Source organism: Nyctibius grandis, chromosome 14, assembly GCF_013368605.1.
Source record: "Nyctibius grandis isolate bNycGra1 chromosome 14, bNycGra1.pri, whole genome shotgun sequence".
NCBI classification, from domain to species: Eukaryota; Metazoa; Chordata; class Aves; order Nyctibiiformes; family Nyctibiidae; genus Nyctibius; species Nyctibius grandis.
Genome location: NC_090671.1, coordinates 2013801 through 2036559, shown reverse-complemented (window position 1 = coordinate 2036559; position 22759 = coordinate 2013801). Strand labels below are relative to the sequence as shown.

Here is a 22759-nt window from a genome sequence, read left to right as displayed (position 1 = left end):
GCAAAGGTCAGGAGCCCTCAGCAGTGCTTGCCCTTTTCACCCAGGTACCCCATCCAGCAGAAGATCACTTTGCTCTTTTTTTTTTTTGGAGCCACTGGTGAAATTAAAGGTGGCAAATTTGAAAGCAATTTAACAAACATTCAGAGCCACGCGTTGCTAGCACATGTGGAGTGAACCAGCTCAGGAATTGCTTTTAAAATAGGGTTAAATACTTAAAAAATGGAGGATGACCTTGTTGTTAGGTAGGATGAACATTGTTCAGAACCTGTGAATTCATTTGGGTATAAACTGGCCACTGTGCATCTATGTGCTGGAAAAAATACTTCCTTGAAGGGAAGTTATTCCATAATTGTCCATTAAGAGGATTTCACACCTTCCCTTGAAGCATCTGGTCCCGGTTGCTGCTGGGGACTGAAATGCCAGCCTAAGTGACCATTGCTCTGATCCATCTGGCAGTTCCTTTCCTCAGCTTCTCTGACTGTGCTGCAGGGCCTGCAAAACCCATCGAGTGCTCCCTTCCCCGCAGCTCACACCTGCCACGGCGGCCGGTCCGGCCTCGCTGTCCTGCGGAGGGAAGGGGGAAGAGCTCGACAGCTTCAGGAATAGACTCAACAGATGAACGTGGCAGTTATCGACCTGTCTAGTACCGAAGTTTGCATTTGTACCTGCAGGCTCCTTCCCCCCTCCTCTGGAAACTTCCAAGGAGCAGATTGAAGAGGGCTTGAGAAGAAGATACTTTTCATCCCAATTCTCTGAAATTCCCTGCAAAAATGTTCAGGAGCTTTTAAAAATGGCAGTGATGGAAAATAGTCAGGTGCTCTTAGCCCTGGGACGCTCAGTCAAGTGCTAGCTGCCTCAGTGCTTGATAAAGCTTAGCTTTGGAGTGCTCTTCTTTTACAATCATTAGGTTTCTCGGATCCACCAGTTCTTTAATGCTGGGTTTAACTTGGGCACAGGGTGGAGTGTCCTCGTTGAAACTCTGCTGCATGGCTACATCAGTGTTGACGGTTGGGCAGCGCTTACACGTCCGTATTCGCTCGTGTTGCTGTGTCCACCCTTAGTCAGACGAGCAGAACCCCGGGCAACGCGCCCTTCTGCCTAAATGCCTGTGCCTGTGCTGGTGAGCAGCCTGTGGCTGGGTTCCTGCCTGTGGAGTTACAGCCTCGTTAGCAGGAATGTTGTAGGGTTGCATGGAGCTCGGCTCCACCCCTCCAGCTGCATCTGCCTGGAGACAATCCACAGAACTGCCTCGTCCAGACACATGGTGCTGCGTCCTCTCCCTTCCCCAAAAAGCCTTGGCCTTCCCAACACGGCTGCTGGTGCCAGGAGGGAAGGGGACATAGAATCCTAGAACCATATAATGGTTTGGGTTGGAAGGGACCTTAAAGCCTATCTAGTTCCAACCCCCTGCCACAGGCAGGGACACCTTCCACCAGACCAGGTTGCTCCCAGCCCCATCCAACCTGGCCTTGAACACTGCCAGGGAGGGGGCAGCCACAGCTTCTCTGGGCAACCTGGGCCAGGGTCTCTCCACCCTCACAGCAAAGAATTTCTTCCTGATATCTCATTTCAATCTCCCCTCTTTCAGTTTAAAACCGCTCCCCCTCATCTTGTCACTCCATGCCCTTGTCAAAAGCCCCTCTCCAGCTTTCCTGTAGCCCCTTTAGGTACTGGAAGGTGCTAGAAGGTCTCCCCGGAGCCTTCTCTTCTCCAGGCTGAACAGCCCCAGCTCTCTCAGCCTGTCTCCATAGCAGAGGGGCTCCAGCCCTCTGAGCATCTTCATGGCATCCTCTGGACTTGCCCCAACAGCTCCATGTCCTTCTTATGTTGGGGCTTTTTTCCTCCCCAGTTAGGTGGCAGGTCCCTTGTGCAGCAGTCGCTCCTCCTGCCCCTCCTGCAGCCCTGGGAGGAGCCCTGTGTCGCACAGACTCGACGGCTGTTGTTTTTCGAGGTCAGGAGGAGGCAAGTGTGACCGCTGTGCCCATATCCAGGTGACAACACCTTGCTGGCCCTTCCATCCCCTGTTACGCCGGTCTCGCCTTCCCCTGTGGCCTCTCTCGTGGCTCTGCTGCGGGGGCAGAGGAGTGAGATGTGCTGAGATCCCGTTCCTGTGCACCACTTCAAAGAGCTGCGTTCGGGCGAGCCTGCCTCCCCTGCCAGCGCGCGGAGGGACCGGCGGGCAGGCGCAGCCCAGGGGAGGGAATGAGCCCGGGGTGGCCTGAGGGATGGAGCAGTTTTGAAAGCTGCTGTTGGGAGGCTCGTGTCCCTCAGGTGAATGGCAGCTCTGCCAAACGGTGCAGGATTCCAGCTCCTCTCTTCCTTAATGAGGGTGTAACGCTGAGCTTGTTCTTTTCTGTGGTCCCAGTACTTGTGCTGTGTCGTCCTCTGGCACTGAGAGCAGACAGGACTTCCCTCTGGGGGAACGAGAGCAGGGGGAGCTGATGGATGTGTTTCAGAAAAGGCAAGAAACATTTTTTGTCTTGTAACTTTCCAGTCTCCCATCCTAGTTCTTTAAAGCTTGTTTCAGTGTCTTTTTAGTCCTTGAAGCCCAAGCTGCTTTTGTGATGGGACTGGTAGGTGATGCATGAGAAAGAAGACGTGAATCTGAGTCTCAGGCCATCAGGGCTGGGAGAACAATTGATTCTTTACTGATTTGGCGGCGGCTCTTTGCCTCCTTCATTGCCCTTCAGGTACCACTCCTGGCGAGACTAGAGGCAGTCATCTCTTCTCTGATCCTCTTGAAGTAATAAGTGGCCGTCTTGGGCTTGTCCAAATCCTTGAGCAGCGAAGTAAAGGCAGTGGCAGCAACACGAGGAGCTTTCCTTGCGGGGGAAACCTCATGACATCACTTGCTCTGGGATTTCTCTGTATCCTCTTGTCTCACTTGCTCTGTGCCCCAGAGGGATGACACTGTCAGCGTGGTGCTCGCCTCTGTTAACTGCAGGAAATGCCTTTAATGCAGTAACAGTTTGTTCTGGGTGAGGAAACACATAAGGGAAAAGGTCTGTGTCCCCTTTATCACCCCATGTCCCAGTGACATGCACCTTGTGCAAGACGTGCCCAGGATTATTGCAAGGGGCATAAAAAGCCCTCAGCTGCTCTCTGACTTCACCAATTTTTCGTTGCTTCATGGAAGAGCGGCGCCGAGGACAGGTGAGGCAGTGGCTGTAGTAACCCTGACAAATTGGCATCTCCACTTAATGGTTGCAGCAACTGAAATTCCTGCTCAACTGTTACTGCTGTTGTTTGGTTTGTTTTTTAACCCAACAAACTTGTGCTGAAAAAAATGCTAAGGGTTGTTTGAAGGCCAGCAGGCTGGTCCTGCTGATCCTGGCTGCCCTGCACAGCAGAGATCGGAGAGCCTCGGGTGGGGAGGGCTTTGCGAACACCTGTGTGCCTTACAGAGAAGGGACTGGAATGTCAATGGGTTGCAAGTATTTAAACCGGTTAAGTGCTTTGGCAGACCTGTCCTGTTCCCTTCGAGACTGGGATTCAGGTCCTGAGCTGTCCCTTCCAGCGCCGGCCCCAGAATTAACGCGGCTGTGCTCTGCGCTAGCGGCGATCGCAGAGGGGAGGGAGGAATCGTGTTTCCTTGTCGCGTGAGCCTGACTTCCCTGTAACGCCCCAGCCAGGCCGAGCAGCGCAGTTTTGGGTACCACCCTGTTTATGCTGGTACTAGGTGTTTGCGTTCCAGCTCTGCCTCTGCAGGGTGAGTGCAATGTCGTCTCTCTGGGGTTTGCCCGGCCGAAGGGCGAGCGGGGGACGAGCCCTGGCTGTTTGTGAATTCCAGGCTGGCGGCGAGGGAAGAGGCAGGTTATTGCGCAGAGTAAATCTGTCACCACCCCGGCGCTAGCGGTTCTTGTTGGAGCAGAGCTAGCTGCAAACAGTCCCTGGAGTATCCCGAATAGAAGAAACGAGGGAATGAAATAACTGAAGCTCCAGATCTTGTTGTTTGGGGCAGGTACCCTAGAACCATCCCACCAGCTTTTGGTGGGTGCTGCCGGAGCAGCCTGTCTCTGCTGCACCATCTGCCATCCCCAACTCAGGGCTGGTTTGGGCACGTTGTTTTCGTAACAGGGATCCCTTAAAGCAAGAAGGAGCATCTAGCAGAGAGATGGGTGACCTTCTGGGTTTCTCATACCCCAAACGAGGGCTGAGCATGCTGGCAGCAGTTCTGACTCAGGTCCACGCGCACCGTCTGCTGTCCGGAGCCGCTGCGCCGTGCTCGGCGTCTGCCACTGCTCGCGACCTCATCTAACACACTGCAAGAGCAGAGTGATGATTTGAGTCAGGGTGCTTTTCGCTGCTGGTGATGAGCCCATTTATTAGAAGTGTAGCAGAATTTTTGACTGAGAGAAGGGTCATTTTTTTTAGGGGAAGATAAAATCTGCGAGCCTGGCAGCAGGTGTCAGTGGGAGATATCACAGCATTTTGCAGGAGGAAGAGAGTCCCAAATCTTTGCTCAGGTGTGATATGAGTGATTCCCTACGTTATCTCTGCATTTCCAACCGAACCTAGCAGTGGTTCCAAAACACTTGGAACTGTAAATTGCTGCGAAGAGAAAGAAGTATTGGTGCCTCCATAGACCTTACTGAAATTGCATCCCAAGTTAACCCTTGGGGTTACGTTCCTTGCTCACACTGTGGGGAGCAGTGGAGTGCAGGGTCTCACGTTGCCCCTGTTCACAGCTTGCACTTTTAAAATTTGATTTAATGTTTATTTAACATTAAATAATGTTAGATGCATCTGTCAGATGTCTCCCAAGAGGCAGCTTCTGTCCAGCATTGTTTTAAGTGGCACAGCAGTGATAAACCCTAGATTTTACAAAGTTTTGTCAATAGATTCTGAAGAGCAGCAATAGCTCTGAATGGAAGAGCAAATTGGGAATGGAGCAAGGGGTTCTTCAGGCTGATCTGGGGCTTGGGACACTGGGCTTGTTTGCTGCTCTGCTCCTGCGGCGCCTCAGAGTGCTCGTCATCTTCTGTGTTAAAAGATCACCAGCTAAAAAAGAGCCTCGTAATCTGCTCTCCAGAAAGTTTGAGGCTGCTTCAGGCAAAATGGGGTTGTGAGCTGTGTTGCGTCATCCCTTTCCCCACGCAAATGATGGGATCCTTCTACTGCAAGTTAGAATACACCCAACTCCAAGAGTGTGTTGTTACCTGTGGGAGTAGCAGCTCAGGACCTTATTACAGCATTAGCAAGTAGCACCTTGTACTGCGTGCTTAGGTGTTGCTCTGATTTTACCTCTGTGTTGCACCACGTTTGCTGTAGGAACGCTTTTGTGAACAAAAGTGATTAATTTGTACTCTTTCTCTTTAGCAGTCCATGAACTCAAGTACGACAGCACTGCCTACTGACCTGCCAAGCTTCAACCTCATCAGCGAGAGCCTGTCCTTTGACTTCAAAGATACGGACATGAAGAGGCTTTCCATGGAAATCGAGAAAGAGAAGTATGTGGCATGTGTCTAGTCCAGCCCAGGGCCAGGATTTCATAGAATCAGAGAGTCACAGACTGGTTTGGGTTGGAAGGGACCCTAAAGCCCATCCAGTTCCAACCCGCTGCTGTGGGCAGGGACACCTTCCACCAGACCAGGTTGCTCCCAGCCCCATCCAACCTGGCCTTGAACACTGCCAGGGAGGGGGCAGCCACAGCTTCTCTGGGCAACCTGGGCCAGGGTCTCACCACCCTCACAGCAAAGAATTTCTTCCTGATATCTCATCTCAATCTCCCCTCTTTCAGTTTAAAACTGCTCCCCCTCGTCCTATCACTCCATGCCCTTGTAAAAAGCCCCTCTCCAGCTTTCCTGTAGCCCCTTCAGGTACTGGAAGGTGCTAGAAGGTCTCCCTGGAGCCTTCTCTTCTCCAGGCTGAACAGCCCCAGCTCTCTCAGCCTGTCTCCATAGCAGAGGAGCTCCAGCCCTCTGAGCATCTTCGTGGCCCATTTGTGCCTCGTTTGCAGTGGGAGGAATTAGCACCGGGGCTGAATGTGACTTTTACATTCCGGACGAGCACCGGTGTGAGGTGAAAAGGGGAGAAGCCTTTTGGGTTCACATTTACCAGGTCATTAGTAGCTCTGCCCAGAGTATGATGTAGCTGCTGGCCGACCATTTCTCTGGGTGAGGACTTGGTGTCACAGACGCATCCCTGCTGCCTGCTCAGAGGCGACTTTAAGCATGCTGAGCCCTGCACCACTCAATTCCTCTCTGTGTGGTTAACCTGGCTCTTGTTTAGGCTTGAGTTGTACATTTTGATAGAAAGAGTTAACTGAACTGTTACAGGTTGGTGCTTGAGCGTTTGCAACATGTCCAGAGAACGTAAAGATACCTGGAGTCTGTGCTGAGGTCTTGCGTTAGGGCTTTAACCCCTTTCTCTTGGAATCTGTGTCATGTTTATATATAAAACATGTGCGCAAGCAAGTTTGGGATGTGATTATGAGCTTTGATCTCGTGTTTTCCTGAGGGTGTAAGTGTAGCCTTCAAAATTACAAATTTAGCAGCAATCAAAGCAGATCAGATTTGAATCTCTGTAGTAATAATGTGCTTTGTTCATTGATTGGGTGGTAGATCAAAGCTAGAAGGGCTCTGCCATAGCACTCGGGCCAAAACTTCCTGGGGCTGGAATGAAACACCCCAGAATCCCAGAGGGTGGTTTATTTTGCCTCTGCTGAGTACCCTCTCCCGTGTACGAAATAACAGACCGCTGCGCTTAGAGACAGAGGTTAAAAACTTTTCCTGAAGCTGGAAGGAAAAAGCAGCTGAAAATAACAGGCTAATTCCTGGTGCTGTCCCCAGGTTGCTAACTAGGTCATCCCTCTCTCCTAAGCAGGAAGAGCTTGGCTCTGCCAACTGCTGAAAGCAAGAGCAGGATTTGCTGCCTTCTCCGGGTCTGTTCTCCTTCCTCAGGTGCTGAGATAAACCTCGCTGCAAATTTTGGCACTCGGAAAAGGTTCTTGTTAGTCTGCTGGTTCTTTGACCTGGGTCTTGGTGTTTAATCACAAGTACAAGGCTGGCATGGTGTGATTTTTCTGCAGTCGATGCTTCATCGTGGCAGGCAGTTAGGGCCACATCCTGAGAATGGCTGGGGTTTGGGTTTTTTTTTTCTTTCTTTTTTTGGGAGACCTTTCTGTCTCCCAGGGACGCTTGTGTCTAAAAGATACCTGATATTTTGGGGGCAATGCTTGCTCCCACACAGTTTACAAGCTAAACCCCTCTAAAACATGAGAAGTCAGTACATCAGTGTCCTTACTTACTTGAAGGATTCGTGCCTTGAGTTTGGGAGCTGGGTTTGAGTGAGGGTGCAGTGGAGTAGAGCAGTGCTGCTTAAACCGCTGTCCTGTAGAGTGACACTGGGTGATGGTAACCAGTGTCGTGGTGCGGCTTCGCTCGGGAACGGGGAGACGTACAAACGCCATCCAGCAGCTCTAGTTTGGCTTTGGTTTTTATAGTAACATAACTTAAGAGTTTTTTGTTCTTGGATCAGCTGTCTGGGTCCTCATTTTAGTAATGAACAAATTGCTCATAGTTTACTATGTCCGTTCTACACACTCCAAGTGATGAAGATAAGTTTTTTTTCTGTTATAATTCCATTATCAGCTGCCACGGTATCGTGTCACCGCGTGCAGCTGGCCGGTACTAACCCAGGGTTCTTTTATGTGTGCCAGGGTAGAGTACATGGAGAAGAGCAAGCACCTGCAGGAGCAGCTGAACGAGCTGAAGACAGAAATTGAGGCGCTGAAGCTAAAGGAGAGAGAGACAGCTCTGGATATATTGCACAACGAGAACGCCAGCCGAGGCAACAGCAAGCACAACACTATTAAAAAGGTATCGGAAGGCTCCAGTTTGTATCTCGCCTGATGAAATCCTTTAAAAACTACAACCAAATAACCCTTCCCGTTCGGTTTAGCTTTTGCACAAGTTGTTATAATAAAATTGTTTGATCTAGGCTTTCTTCCCCGCCTGCTTAGCTTTGAACCAGGGGACAGAGCATTTCAGCTGCTGGTGGCTCCTGGTTTATTTTGGCCCCAACCAAGCCTTGTCTTTTCAGTGCGGTGTGAAGGTATGCAGAGGTCTGGAGGTTGAACGTCTTGCTGAACCTTGACAAAAGCTGTGCAGGGATGCTGTTAGAAGGGATCTGCTACCCTTGTGACCCCAGGAACAGGGAAAGCCCTACCTACCTTTTGCAACCATTCCCTACAGGCATTGCAAGGAAGCAGCCTTGAGCTTGGCTGGTGAATAATAAGGGCAAAAATACTCCTGACTTACGGGCTATCAGTAGGAAAAGCCAAAAACCTTGTCCTCTCGTAATCTTTTCTCTAGTAACCTGTAGTGCAGCTTCAAATACTAACAGCAAAATCTTTCGCTAGCCGGGTGTACGTGTGAGGTGTCTGCTCCCCGTGCTGGGGACCCTGGAACCACCTGCCTCTAGAAATGATGTTGAGATGAATAACTTAGCCAAAAAGTTAGGGTGGCTGGGTCTGCTAGCCCGGGGGTCACACCTGAAAGGGCACAGCAAAGCCAGTTCTTTATTTTTCCATCCATAATCAGTACGGTTGGCCCCACTCACCTGCAAAGGCTTTTACCCAGCTGGCTTTCTGCTGGCAGCTGTCCTTGGGAAGGGTTCGGAAATCTATACAGCACGGGATGTGGTTTGAAAAACAAATCCTTATCTCCTTACTACTCCCTGCTGAGACTTTGGTCTGAAAGGATTTGAAAATACTGGCTCCTGCTGACTTTCATAGCTGGGAGTTTGTGATCATTGAGTTGGGGCAGGAAAATGAATCTAGCGGGTCAGACTTCCCGGTTTCCCCGTGCTAGCCCTGAGCTGTTCGGGTTCTGTCCCTCCAGGGCAGAGAATATAAAAATCTTCACAGACCCTTTTGTCGTTGTGGAATCTGAAGATATTTCTACTCCCAGGAGGTTTTGCTAGGTTTTGTCTCGGTGCTCAGAGTCCTCAGTTTAAACAGAAAATGCTAAATTTTCACTTCTGACAGAGCTGATGGTCCCATTTGTGTCACCTCCAGAAGGTGTCTGGGCAATCATTTCCATGTCTGTCAGGGCTCATCGCTGTGATCGGGACTGTGTGCTCAGTCTTTGTTCCTTTGAAGCTGGAGTCTTGCCCTGTCCCCCTCCCTTCAGGAGGTGACTGAGGCTGCCCAGCTCCTGCATCTCTGCCAGAGGAGCAAAGGTTTTTAAAGAAGAGTCTATTAGTGAAGCACATCAGAATAAAATTACAGGCTGCTTTTGTTCCTGCCACTGGGAGGTCAGGAGGGCTTTTGTCTTTGCAGTTGTGATGGAAAGGAAAATGCAAGACGCTGGAAATGGGATAGCAGTTTAGCAACACTTAAAATAATACCAACCCTCTGCCCCACCTGGAAGCTGCTGATCCCTTCAGCGCTCCGGGCAAGCTGTACAGATTGCACAAATGACCTGATGTTACTCGTATCACAGAGGATTATTTTTGTTGTTGTTGTTGTTCGTTTTATTTTGCTGGTTTAGCCTCAAGCCCAGGGCAGAAGACCTATCTGCATTTGAGACTTCCAAGTAGGTTATTCCAAGGTACTCTGCGTGGGGTGATGGGTCACCGGCTGTCATACTAACCCGTGCATGAGCTTGCCTGCGATCCGCATCGCTCTAGCCAGCTCCCGTTGCTGCCACCCCTGCACCGCTCCTTACGCACCGCCGCGGTGCCGCTGGGGTCGGGCTCGCCGTGGTGCACCCACGCAGCATGTCGCAGGCAGCCGCCCCGCCCGGCTCTCGCTCCCCTCGGTGCCGTTCACAGCCTCTCTGCATTCATTTTCGCACCCGATCCTCTGTGCTGGGAAGTGTCTTTCTTGGCAGAGTTGAGCTGGTAACATCAGTGGGGGAGTGTGGGTGTAGGTGCTTAAATAATTAAATGTGCCTGGTTTTGCTGTGCTGCCGGTGGCTGGGAATCTGTCGGAGGTGCAGAGTGGCCTTTGAAGATTTCTTTAATGAAGTAAACCAGGACCTTCTCCCTTGTTTGCTGCAGAAAGAAATGCAGGATTAAAAACTAAACAAACCAACCAACCCCATCAACTCTTTGCTGCCAAAACTGTCATAACAGGCTAAAAACACGCACCTCCGTCTCGGAGCGGAGCAGCACGTGGACGCACTATCAGCGTCTGCCTGTTTGAGAGGTGTCACAGGGAGGTAAAGCAGGCGGCTGAGGACAGCCGGCGTCTGCAGCAGCTCCCGGGCAGGGCGCAGGGAGGCTGTGCTGGAGGCAGCGCTGTTGGTCACCATCGCCCTGGGGACGCCGGCTGTCAGAGCCGCTCTCCCTCCTGCCTGCGAAGCCTCTGCCTGTCCCCTGCCTCCTCCAGCACGCCGCTGCCTCCCGCTCTGGTAATGCCACGGCTCTCCTCTCCAGAGCCTGCTTTCCTCCGAGGACTTGCCCTCGGTGCGCAGAGCATCGACTCCCTCCTTCAGGAGGATGAGTTTGGGGAAGCTTTTTTTTCGCTCTTTCCTCGGCTGTGGCTCTTGCACACCCACAGGGTTTAGCGAGTGTTGAGTGGTAGCACTAAGGGAAGAAACTCACATGGCAGCACTCACAAAAGAGGGTGACAAACCTGGTGGTGAGCACCTTCGGGAAAGGCTTTCGTTAAAAGCTACTCTGGGGGCTTGCACAGCCCTGCCTGCACAACAGCCGGCTAGGGAGCGATTTCCCAGCGCCTCTGGAGCTCTACAGCAGAGGCAGGAGGATGCTTTAGATGCAGATTTCTCCCTGGCTGGTACCCAGGAGCGATCAGCACAGGTTTGTGCCGCTCTTGAGCGGACCAGCCCTTTCAGGACTGCAGGCAGGGCTGTAAATCACTCAGGTTTAGGGTTTTGTGCCAGCTGGCTGCTGCCAGCCGCTCCCGGGGGGGCTGCGGGTGTTCCCAAGATGGGCTGCTCTCGTTGTTAAGGGTTCCTTGGGGAAGAGGGAGGACACAGCTAAATCGAGGGGTGACCCTGCAGGTCCGGGACACCTTGGGGATGGCATTGGATGTCGCTCTGGGGCAGGCTGGCCATGGTTGAAACCCGCTGTCCCGTCCTGACTGGCTTGAGGAACTCTGTGGCAGGTGAAATTGAGGCAAAATCCACTTGTGGCCACAGCGTGAGGAGGTGAAATGATGCCCTGGCAGCTTGTGAAAAGACTAATCCAGCAGCTGGGAGAGATTCGGTGCCTGGGAGGAGCCCCCATAATTAAACCAGACACACAGCAAGTGCTGCGGTGTGACCTCTGGGTTTTGTTGCCTGCCTTTGAAGGCGCCTGCTAAGTTTTTCATGTTTAATTACGTGGTTAACATGCTAATCCTTTTTTATGAGCTCTGTGGGCACAGCACAAGCACCTCGTCTGGAAACTGATTTCCCTTCTCCGTGGCGCGCTCTGCCGTGGGCTGGCACTGCTGACTCCAGCTGGCTCGGCTTCAGGAGGGCTGGAAGATGAAAAAACCCACTTCTTCCTCATGTCCTCCGGTGTAGGGAGGCTCCCAGGACAGGCTGCTGCTCTAAAACACAATCGGATCTCTTCATTCCGGTTGCTTTCTTGCACAGTCATGCTTATTTACTGGGATTTAAGCCCTTTGAAGTACCCAGGCAAGGAGCAAATCTCCACGCCTGTTCCCAGACGAGCGGCTTTGTCCTTGAGCAACGCTCTGGTCCTCCGACGGACGGGCTTGGCCTTTCCCTGCCGGGCTCCCAGGCAGCTCTTGGCTTTTTCTTGGACGCAGCACGTCTCCAGGGCTCGAGCTGGCCTCCTTAGGGAATCCCAGGGGGACTGTGCGGGCGTTGGTGAGCTGTTGCTTATGGTTCTCTTGCCAGCTCCTCTCCTGGCTGATCCTGGTTGCGGCGCAGAGTTGCCCTCAGCTCGGATAATGCAGGATTTTTTCTCTCATTGAGGCCCTTGGCGTTTGGGTAGGCTATGGCAAATCTGCTTATTTATCACCAGTAGGTTAGTTGGGGCTTCTGGTATCACTGGCCCACAAAGAGTTGCCTTCTACCACGTTCCTGCAGACACAGCACCGTCCCCTTCGGGTTTAGGCAGTGAGCAGCTCCTGGCTGCCCAGCACAGAGGGGCGAGCGAGGCAGAGCAAAATGGACTTGTCTTCACTCCTCTCACCTTCAGGATCTGCTGTGGTCTGTCCTCTGCAGCAGCGTGAGGACACGGGTAAGTTAGCGCTGGGCGCTGCCATCCGAGTCTCTCGTGATGCAGATACGAAGCTGCTGTGCCACCACCAAGTGTCATGAGGCTACTTCATCATCTGGACAGGCTGGAGGGTTTTGGGAGGCTGCTGCTGGGGCAGACGCTTTCTCTGCCTGTTTTCCAGCTGTGCTGGCTAACATTTTTTTGCTTGAAACGTGTCCCTTGAGGACTTCAACAAATCTTCGGGGATTTCTTTGGCATCTCCTGGGAACTCCCTTCCTCTCCTTTCCCCTTCTGGGACCTGCAGCCACCCCTGCATGAAACGGGTGGTTTGCTCCAGTGGTTTGCTGGTGAGATGGAGGACCACGGCCATTTCAGGGAAGGAGAATGTTGTTGTGCCTCTGGAGCTTCATCCTGCGGAGGGAGGGGACCAGCAGAAGAAATACTTCTGCTCTGGGAAGGGCAGGAGGGAGCCTGGGTGGCACAGAGTGGGCTGAGCTGCACGCAGGTGCGCCCGTCCTTCCCTGTGGGTGCTGTGACAGCCCGGACACGGAGGAGACACTTGTGCAGAACTGCAGCATCGCCGTGGCATCGCTGGCTAATCCGCTCCCACCAGGAAGGGGGAAGGCTGGTCGAGTCACCATCTCTGGAGGTGTTTAAGAAAAGACTGGACATGGCACTTAGTGCCCTGGTCTAGTTGACAGGGTGGTGTCAGGGCAACGGTTGGACTCGATGATCCCTGAGGTTTCTTCCAACCTGGTTGATTCTGTGATTCTGTGGCTGCATGCTGCAGAGCCGGGCACACGACCAGCGAGGGCCTTCCCCGGAGAAGCAGCACCGGCGTTTCCCCATCCCCTCGGGAGCTGTGAGGATCCTCGGTGAGCAGAGCAGCTCTAGACACCTCTCGGCACAGATTTTCTGCGTGCAGGAGGAGATGGAGGCGCGTCCCATGTGGGTCTTGCCCACACATCGAGGCCGTGTCCCTGCTGGATTCATTTTCTTTCTGCCCTGCTTCTCCTCGGAGCTGGGAAGTGAAACTCCCTGGCAGCTAATCTGGGACGCGGCAGCCTCCTTTCCTTGTTTACGAGGAGCGAAAGGGAACTGGGAAACGTCAAACCTATCAGCTATTTTTGTGGCAGCCTTTGAAAAGCGTTTCCTTCAAATGAAGCGTCATCTTCTCTCTTTTAAACGCGCTCATCAAAGCGTTGGAGGCCGGGGGAAAGTTGTGCTTAGGAGAGAATAAACGGCGGCGTGGGAGTAAGAGAGAAAGGGGGAGGTGGGGACTGGGAAGGGGGTGGGGAGGGAAAAAGAGAAAGGTTTTGGGTTCAAAAGTAAACGTGGGAATGGAAATGTCCACCTGGCCGGTGGGGACTGGGGAGTGGGCAGGGATGGAGCAGGACGTTCAGGGGAACGGGGGGTGATAAAGGGGATCTCCTGTGTGCGGGGCCGGGTGATGGTTAGCAGGGGTGGTACAGCTCCCTCCCAGCAGCAGGAAGGCATCCCGGCATCGCATGGGCTGAGGCGATGCTGCTGGGGTGGCCTGGGTCACCCTCTCCTCCAGCCTGGCCGGGCTGCAGGATAAACAAGAAAACAGCAAGGAAGGGAGACATTTTAAACCTCTCCCTGTTCCTCGGCCTGGGGAGGATGGGGGCAGGCTGCTGGGGTCTGCAGCCCCCTTCTCCTGCCCGTCGCCCCGTGCCCAGCGCGTGGGGAGGGCACCAGCCCCGTGGGCTCGCTGCCAGCCCGGGCGGTCTCTCTCGCTGCGGTTTGCCCTGCCAGCAGGTTATGTGCCCGCAGTTATTGGGTTAGCCACTCTAAAATGTGTTTGCCTGTGAGGGACTTTAGAGGGTTCCTTTTGTGGGTTTGTTTTTCTTCAATCAAATCAACCCAGCAGCCCTGGGTAAAAGCAGAGCTCCGAGGAGCCCCGGCGTAGGAATGCAGGGAGTGGGACTCTTCCTTTTCTCCTGTCTTGATTCATTTGAGCTCTGGCCGCTTAATTGTGTTCCCTCTCTCTCTCTCTCCCTCTAAATTTTCTTTGACGGCTCTGGCTGTGCGTGGTGGAGCCCACCCTCCCTCCTGCAGGAAGGAGATTATCCTAATACTGCTTGTAAATCAATATTTTTTTTTCCCCTCTCCGCACTGACGAGAACGCAACTCGCCCTTAATCACTCTGCCTCGCCTGCACGATGTTACGGTGCGGGTACGGACATTTATTTCTCCTTGCCTGGCTGGGCAGAGGGGAGGGAGACAGCGCAGAAGAGTTTGTGGAAGTGCTGGAGGCTTTCCCCCAGCAGCTGGAGCAGGGCTGTGCTCTCCTCCCCAGCTGCTCTCCTCCTTGCTTTCAAGTCCCGGTGCAGAAAAGAGCAAAACCAGTTGCTCCCAGTGCAAGGCGGTGGGATTTCCCTGCAAAGAGCAGTCTGGGGCTCGTGCTTTTGCAGCCGAAAGGAGCTGGGAGGTAAGCTCAGCTGTGATGGGAGCTGGGATCGAGGATGGCCCTGCCTGCGATGGGAGCTGGGATCGAGGATGGCCCTGCCTGTGATGGGAGCTGGGATCAAGGATGACCCTGCTAATGGGCACTAGGGCGACTCTGCCTGTATCCTGTGTGATGCTTTTCTCACGCCCTCCAGGTTACTGGGGAGAAAGGCAGACGGAGCCTAAACGGGAAGAAATCCTCCTGCGCAGCCGCCAGCACTGCACAAACCTCCTGACTTTCTCAGAAACAGCACAACATGGGGGTGATGGGAACCTCAGGGGTTCCTGAGCGAGGGGGGCAGCGCGGGCGCCTGCTCTGTCCCCTTTAAATCCCTCTGGGCTTTGCCTTTTGCATGGCAAAACCTGACCGGTGCCGAGTGCCGCTGAGCAGCAGGCACGGCCCTCCTGGAAATTCAGGGCTGCACCTCTCCACAGCACCCCATCTCATCAAGGCCCGTCTCTGCTCCCCTTCCCTGTGTGCCCGCAGCTGGGCTGCTCTTCCTGTGCCTCAGTTTCCCTTTACAGGCAAAACAACGCCGTGCACCTTGGGGAGCCTTTGAAGGTCACAGATGGAAGTCCCTGGTGAAGGAGCAGGGCTGCACCTCTCCTTTTCCCTGCGCCCGTGCTGGGTGCCCTCGGAGCTCTGCCTCCTTCCCCCAGTGCTGCAGCGGCGGTTGCTGGGGAAGGCGCAGCGATGCTGCCCGAGCCGTGCTTGGTGGCACCCCAGGACCACCAGAGCCCGCGGGGGATTAACGGGGAGCTGCACGTCGCTGGAGGCAGACTCCAAATGATCAAACCTCCCTTGTAAGCCTGGGGGAAACATCTTCCCTCTCCGCCCCGACAGCGGCTGGAGCTGGCTCCTCGCGTTCCTCCGGAGCGCTGCGGTTGCTGGGGGGGATGTGGGGGCATCTCCCTGTGCTGGGATTTGATGGAGTGGCGAGGTGGGGTGTGGGGGGTGCTTTGCTTCGCCCCCCACCCTGCAGCAGAGATGCCGTTAGCAGTCGGGCGTTAGGAAGTTGAGAGCTGGCAGGTCATTGTTCCTCCTGGGGGTAGTCTGGCCTCGCGGGGGTCTCGCAAGGTGAAACGGGAAAGCGAAGCTGCCCCATTTCGGGCTGGGGTGGGTGCGTGGGCTCCGGGGTGAGCCCTGGCGCTCGTGCAAACGCCTGGCACTGCTCAGCCCCGGGACGTCCCCTCGCCCACCGCCCTTCTCTGCCGGGGGGACCCCAGTCCCCGTCCTTGCAGCAGCTCATTGCACCCCTCCAAGGGCAGGGCCGTGCTGTGTGCCCTGATCTCCGCTCGGGTTTTATACGCCCAGTTCTCCGGCCCGTGGCCCAGCCGGGTGTCTGCTTGGGCTCACGTGCGGGATTTCTGCTGGAGGAGCCGAAAGGAAGCTGACAGTGGGGCTGGCAGCAGGCTGGGGCTGCCCACTCCTGGTTACTTTTCCCCTCTCCAGCCTTGGAGAGAAGCAAAGAGCTCCCTGCAGCACCTGGAGCCCCTGTCCCATCTTCTCCACCCAGCTCTGGAGGGGATGCTGGAGGAGCAGAGGGATGCGAAGGAGGAGGAGGAGGAGGAGAGCCAGCCCTGGCTCGGGCCGTGCTGCCAGCAAAGGGTATTAAAGCCCCTGCAGAAATTTCCTCTGCAGTACAGATTTTTTCAGAATTAGAGCTGTGAAGGAATTACTGAGGAAAGGCCCGTGGGGGGAAGCGGGGAGGGGGAAGCGCTTGGCAGCTCCATGGCGGAGCTTAACGCGCTGTAACCGTGAGCCGAGGATCCCTGTTTCAGCAACACCGGCGTCCCCAGCGCCAGGCACTGCTGCTGAACCCGGCGGTAACGAAGCCTCTGCAATTAGCCGGCTGGTTTGGCAAACCCTCACGGTGATGGAGCGGCCGGGGGGGAGGTGGCACCTCTCCCACCGCGCTCCTTCGGGTGGTGATCTGTAAATACCGTCGGTTCTTCCTCGCCGCCGAGGATGGTTCTGTCATCTCTCGTTTGGCTCTGCCGGGGGGGTCATATTTTTCGGGTGGCCTCACTAGTGCTGCAAAAAGCCTCTCTGGGCTGGGTTTGCAGGTCACAGAGCTTTCATGGAGCTGTTGGAGCGAGTCCAGAGAAGGCCACGGAGATGCTCAGGGGGCTGGAGCCCCTCTGCTCTGGAGACAGGCTGAGAGAGCTGGGGCTGTTCAGCCTGGAGAAGAGAAGGCTCCAGGGAGACCTTCTAGCACCTTCCAGTGCCTGAAGGGGCTACAGGAAAGCTGGAGAGGGGCTTTTTACAAGGGCCTGGAGTGACAGGACAAGGGGGAATGGTTTTAAACTGAAAGAGGGGAGACTGAGATGAGATCTGAGGAAGAAATTCTTTGCTGTGAGGGTGGAGAGACCCTGGCCCAGGTTGCCCAGAGAAGCTGTGGCTGCCCCCTCCCTGGCAGAGTTCAAGGCCAGGTTGGATGGGGCTTGGAGCAACCTGGTCTGGTGGAAGGTGTCCCTGCCCGTGGCAGGGGGGTTGGAACTGGATGGGCTTTAAGGTCCCTTCCAACCCAAACCGTTATATGGTTCTATGGTGCTATGACACAGTCCTGCAATGAGCGCTCTCCAGCTCCGTCCTGCCGCGGGACGGAGGGATCAGGTCCGGGGTGAGATGCCGGAGCTGGGGGAAGGCGTTAGCCCCACGCAGGTGCTGGGAGGGGCGGGGGACCACGCCAGGCACGCGTGGTGGGTTGCACGTGAGCATGGGACAGAGGAGGGCCCCTAAGTGGTGGCAGAGGTGACGTGTACCTGCTGTCCCAGAGGCTTTGGGGCAGCTGTGGGTTTGGAGATGAGCATGGTTCTCCCTCTGTCCTCAGCTGACGGAGGCTGTTTCTCCTCTGGCTTTGCAGGAGCCCTGTGTGTTCCCCCACGGTCAGGGCAAGGCGAGGAGGGAGCGCACCGGACCCCGAGGGCACCGTTGGTCCAGGCTGCCCCTGTGCTTCACCTTCGGGCTGTGCTTCTCGTGGCGGGGGGGCTGGGCTGCCAGACATCCCTGCTTCTGCCTTCCCCCGTGTCTTCGGAGGGGCGAGGGCTGGGCCCAGAGGGGGTAACGGCGGCAGCTCCCTCCTGCTCAGCCCGCTGCCCTCCCCGGGAGGGGTGAACCTGGGGCTGGGGACCTTGCGGGGTGGAGCAGGGCAGGCCCGTCCCCCTTCAGCCGCCCCCTCTGCTCTCTTGCAGCTCACCCTACAGAGCACCAAGTCCCGCGTGGCCTTCTTCGAGGAGCTCTAGGAGGCGACCAGCCGCTCCGCACCGCTGCTGCCCGCCGCCAGCTCCCCCCGCACCGCCGGGCCCCCCGGGAGCCGGGCATCGCCCCGCGGGGGCTACCAGCCTCTGCACGCCCACGGACTCAGGCCCCGGCTGCCCACGGACTGTGTGATGTTCTCTAGCGTAGTGTCCAGCCACCCTCATCCCTGCCCATGGGTTTTTTCTCTTTTTCCAGCTTTTTTCTGATTTTTCTAGCGTAGTTTTTTGGCTCGGCCCTTGAGGTTTTCCCCCAGCGCCAGGGTCGGGGCTGCGGCCGTGCCCCCCAGGCTGGCAGCCGGCGGAGGAGCGTGCCGGAGGGTCTCCGTGGCAGGGCTGCCATCCCTCCGAGCTGCCTCCTCGTGCCCGCAGCCCCGTGCCCGGAGCTCCATTGGGAATGCGGAGCGTGTTCGGGTGGAGCGCTGTAAATCAGGGGCGTCGCGGCGGCTCTCGGGGCGGGAGGCAGGCGGGCAGGGAGCGGGGGTACCGCGGCTGTGGGGATGGGGGGCTGCTCCTCTGGGGAGGGGAGGCAGGGGCAGGAGGTGGCGAGGAAGGTCTCCTCCTCCTCCTCCTCCTCTCTGCAAGGGATAAGGAGCAGAACAGCCGGTGCCAACCAAATAAAACCTTTTTATTTCCCTGCAGACTGTGACAAGCCTGGGCAGCTTGAGGCCAGCGGGGCTCCGGGGGCTCGGGGCTGAGCTATCACTGGGTGCCAAGGTCCAGCACCCCTTGATGTGACGTGAGGCCCCCCCAGCTCCTCCGAGCCCCCCTGGGGATGCCCCTGTCCCCAGATAGCCAGGGGCTGCCTGTGTCCCGGTGGGCGATGGGGCTGCCCGCTCCTGCCCATCCTTCAGCAGGTGCCTTCGCTCCTGGCTCGGACCCGACAGCGGCCACGGGGGGAACGGGGCTGCCCTGACCTTCCCCTCGTGTCTCCATCCCAAATCCTGCCCTCCACTTTGGGGTGGGGGGAAACCTCCCTCCCAGCTGCGATTTACCCTATAACCGAGCCAGTGCTGCCCTGGGTATCCCCCACATCCCCTGGGGACCCCCAGTTCCTCCCACAACCTTCCCTGACCCACACCGGGGCCGGCCGGAGGGTCAGCCCTGGGGCTCGGCGTGTCACGGATCACATCCTGAACCCTTTTTATTTCAAACCGCTCTGCCTCGGCTCGACCCCTCGCCACGTGGCTGCGCTTCGGCGGCCGTGGCCTGGCACAGCCCCTTCCCCTTCCCTGGGACTGTTGGACTCGGAAGAAATAACCATTTTCTCATTTATTTTAATAAAAATTCCAAGCACCGGGAGAGGTAGGGGGGACTTGTTTGGTTTTGGTCTTTTTACTTTGGGAAGAAAAACCCCTTGTGAAGCCTTTTGCTGCTCCAGTTAAAGGCAGGGGGTGGTTTTAATGGGGCCGGGATGGCTTCTCCCTCCCCATCGTTCCGGGGGTCCCACTGTCCCCAGTCCCTCAGGGCGTCCTGACTTGGGGACGGGCAGGTGCCCAGCGCTCCGTAAGGGCGACTTAGTGAGTGTCCCTGTCCCCAATCCCTCCTCGACTCTTGTTATTTCACTTTCAAACCATTAAATACTCTCAAAAAAAGAATAAAATGCCGAGAAGTTTGGGCTGCGAGCGGGATGGCATCTGTGGATGGAGGGGTCACTGCTGCCACCTGGGTGGGGGGGACACACGGTGGCCCATGGGTGTCCAGGCTGGGGCCAGCAGCCCTGGGGGGGTCGGGGTGCTGGTTCGGCACCAACCCAAAATGTGCACGGTGTTGGCTGGCAAAACCTGCTGGGAAAAGGCCTTCGGAGGGGGGCGGTGGGGATGGATGGGGAAACTGAGGCAGGGATGGCGCCGGGGGCTGCCGGTCGGTGTGCCGGCCTCGCTCCGTGCATCCACAACTCATGGGGTGCCGCCCCCACGCCCCAGCTGCCCCCCTGCACCCGGGGGTGCTGCCCCCGGCGCTGGGTGCCTCGGGGAGGGTGGGGGGAGAAGCGGGGGTCAGTGGGGGGAGAGGGGGACGCTGGCACGTCCTGGGGCAGGGCTGGGGCTGGCTGCGGGGGCCTGGGGCGCTCCTGCACACGTGGGCTCATGTGGGAGTGTGTGTGCTTGAGGGACGGGCACCCGCCCGCGGGGGGTGTGCGTGCCCAGAGAGGGGTGTTGGTGAAGCAGCAAGTGCACTCGTGCGCCCCAGCGATGTCGGGGTGCAGCGGGGTGCCCTGGCACGCAGGACGGGTGCTCGGAGCCGGCACACGGGCGTTAGTCAGCATCAGCCTGGCTCTGACTCACTGCTTAATGGATGAAGGCTGGCACGGCACGGCACAGCACGGCACAGCATGGCACAGCATGGCACAGCACAGCACAGCATGGCACTACATGGCACTGCACGGCTCAGCTTGGCATGGCACAGCACAGCATGTCATGGCATGGAACAGCATGGCACTGCATGGCATGGCACGGCATGGCACGGCATGGCACGGCACAGCAGGCACCTGGCCACAGGCCACCACCAGTGCAGGCTGGAGCCGGGGGGCCTGGGGCACGCTGGGGCTGCGGGTGGCTCTGCGGGGTGACCCTCTGCCCGCTGGCAACGGGACCCAGCGCAGGGTGGGAGTCAGGGGCACAGCTGAGGGACACCCCCCCGGGCAGCTCGGGGCACCCACGGGTGCTGGGCTCCCACGGGGTTTGGCTCTGCATGGCAGGATGCCAACATCAACTGCTGCCGGCCGGGGTCAAAGCCGACCAGGGTCCTGCCCTTTGGGGCCAGCTCGGGGACATGGGGGCCTTAGTCCTTCGCTGGCCGGTGGCTGCCAGCCCCCGCCGCCCTCACCCATCCCCACCCGTCACCGTGGGCTGGTGGCTGGCACGGAGCTGCCGTCCGCGTCCCTCCACCTTCTCCTCCTCCCGGCCCTTCGTCCTCCAGGGAGACAAAGGGGAAAGAAAATGAAAGGAGGAGGGAGAGGGGAGGGCAGAGGGAGCCTGGCTGGGGGGTGACACCCAGGGCCACCCTGCTCCCAGCAGAGACCTGGCCAGCTCGGTGCATCTCCCCCTGCCGCAAAGCTGTAATTAAAAGCCCGACCTGTGTCCTATTGGCTTAATTAGGGGCTTAATAGGTGAAGAGGTGGGATTGCTGGTGGAGAAAGGATGGGTCCTGAGCTGAAACCTCCAGCCAGGCTGGGGGCTGGTGCCAGTGGTGTCCCCGAGGCAGAGCACTGGGGAGGGGGTGATATATGGGTGCTATCAAACAGAAACCACGCGGAGCTGCTCCAGCCACGGCGGTTCTCCCGTGAACGGGGGGGAATCACTGGAGGCTGCTCGGGCTGAGTGGGGGGATGCTGGGCGAGGTGTGATGGGATGTGGGACCGCCTGGTGGGGTGTGGGACGGCGTGGTGGGGTGCAGGAGCGTGCGGTGGGGTGCAAGACCATATGGTTTGGTGTGGGACCTTTGGTGTGGGACCAGCCAGTGCCCAGGAGCTCCTGGGAGCTGCTGCCCTGAGGGCACGAGGGCCGGTATCTCTCTGGGCAGGGAGGGCAGCGAGCCAGCGCTGCCAACCAGCACACGGCTGGCCCTGATGGGGGCATGGCCCTGGGGAAGGTGACACCCTCGACCAGGATCCCACCAGTTTGGATCCCACCCCTTCTCCCTCACCATTAAAGTTTCTTCCCCTATTAGTCACCTTGAGCAGCAGCTCATCTGTCCCGACCTCCCCGGGCATCTGCTGCCACCGCTCGGGGAGCCCCGGGGCCAGATCTGGAACAGGAACGCTGGACTCCTGCTCCCATCACCTCCACCTGCCTGGCCACAGCATCCCCGGCTGTGGGGACACCAGGATACCATCACGGCCCTGCCGGGATGCTGCCTAGTGCCAGCCTGGGCATCGCAGTGCTGGGTACCGCCTGGTCTGGGCATCCTGGCACTGGGTACTACCAGGTCCTGGCATCATGGCAGTGGCTACCACTGGGTCCTGGCATCATGGCACCAGATACTGCTGGGTCCTGGCATCCTGGCACCAGGCACCACCAGGTCCTGGCATCCCGACACCGAGGCATCCCAGCACAGCAGCTCCCCTCTGCCCCCCTCTCACATGCCCCTTCGAAAAGCCGGATCCCCCCACGCTCCCGCACCCCGTCCCGGGCAGGCTGCGCTCCCCACGGAGCTGTTTTGATGCCGTTAATGAGTTTAAGAAGGTCCTTGACTGAGGTCTCTGGGAACTGTCGCGCCACTCGGTCTCTTGGCAGGAGCAAGCGGAGCCACCGCTGCCCTCAGCACCCCGGGCTGCGTCCGCTCGGAGGGATGCTGAGAACAGGCTCATCCCAATTTTTCCTACTTTCCATAAAGAAAAATTAACCCGAGGCAGAAGCCCTGCCTCCCCCCACGGAGGGACGACTTTCCCCCTTGGGAACCCAAACTAAATGGGGCTCCCAAAGCCTTTCCCCTTCTCCCTTCCCTTCCAAGCCTCTGGGAGCTTTGCCCAGCGTTTCCCCCATCACAGCTGTGATTTGCCCCAAAATTCACCCGAGCGCAGGAGCAGCCACGGCCCCGTGACCTCCCCGGTGGGTCCCTGCAGCCGCCCTGGCCGGGCCAAGCCGCGGCGTGGGGGGCTGGCAGCCGGCGCGGCGGCGGGGCTCACCTTGCGGTCGGTGCGCCGCGGCCACCCCTCGCCTTCCATCAAGCGTTCATTTAAGAAACATTTCACTAAACACCCAGCTGACAGCGACGGCCGCGGGAGATTGATGCCTCCGGCGCCTCCGAGGGCTCCGTGCCAGCTGGTGACTTTAAAACGACACGAGGGCTACCCTGGGCCGCTCCCGTCCCCTCCCTGCGCCCGGCGTGAGCGGTGTTATACCCTGAAGGACACTGCGGTGCCGCTCCCCCCACCCTGCCCAGCACCCTG

General features: G+C 57.1%; 1 protein-coding gene across 7 annotated transcripts in view; it reads left to right on the top strand.

Moving 5' to 3' along the window:
* NF2 (NF2, moesin-ezrin-radixin like (MERLIN) tumor suppressor) overlaps positions 1 to 22759 on the top strand; it is a 52553-nt gene extending 29794 nt beyond the window's left edge. For 2 of the 7 annotated variants that reach the window (XM_068412213.1, XM_068412206.1), the window contains 3 exons: positions 5320 to 5450; positions 7661 to 7820; positions 17806 to 19183. In XM_068412213.1, the coding sequence (XP_068268314.1) occupies positions 5320 to 5450; positions 7661 to 7820; positions 17806 to 17856 (342 nt within the window). In that variant the 3' untranslated portion in view covers positions 17857 to 19183. Of the gene's footprint in view, positions 1 to 5319; positions 5451 to 7660; positions 7821 to 9494; positions 9555 to 17805; positions 19184 to 22572 lie in introns of those variants that run through there. The other 5 variants (XM_068412210.1, XM_068412211.1, XM_068412208.1 and 2 more) reach the window with 5 other exon arrangements.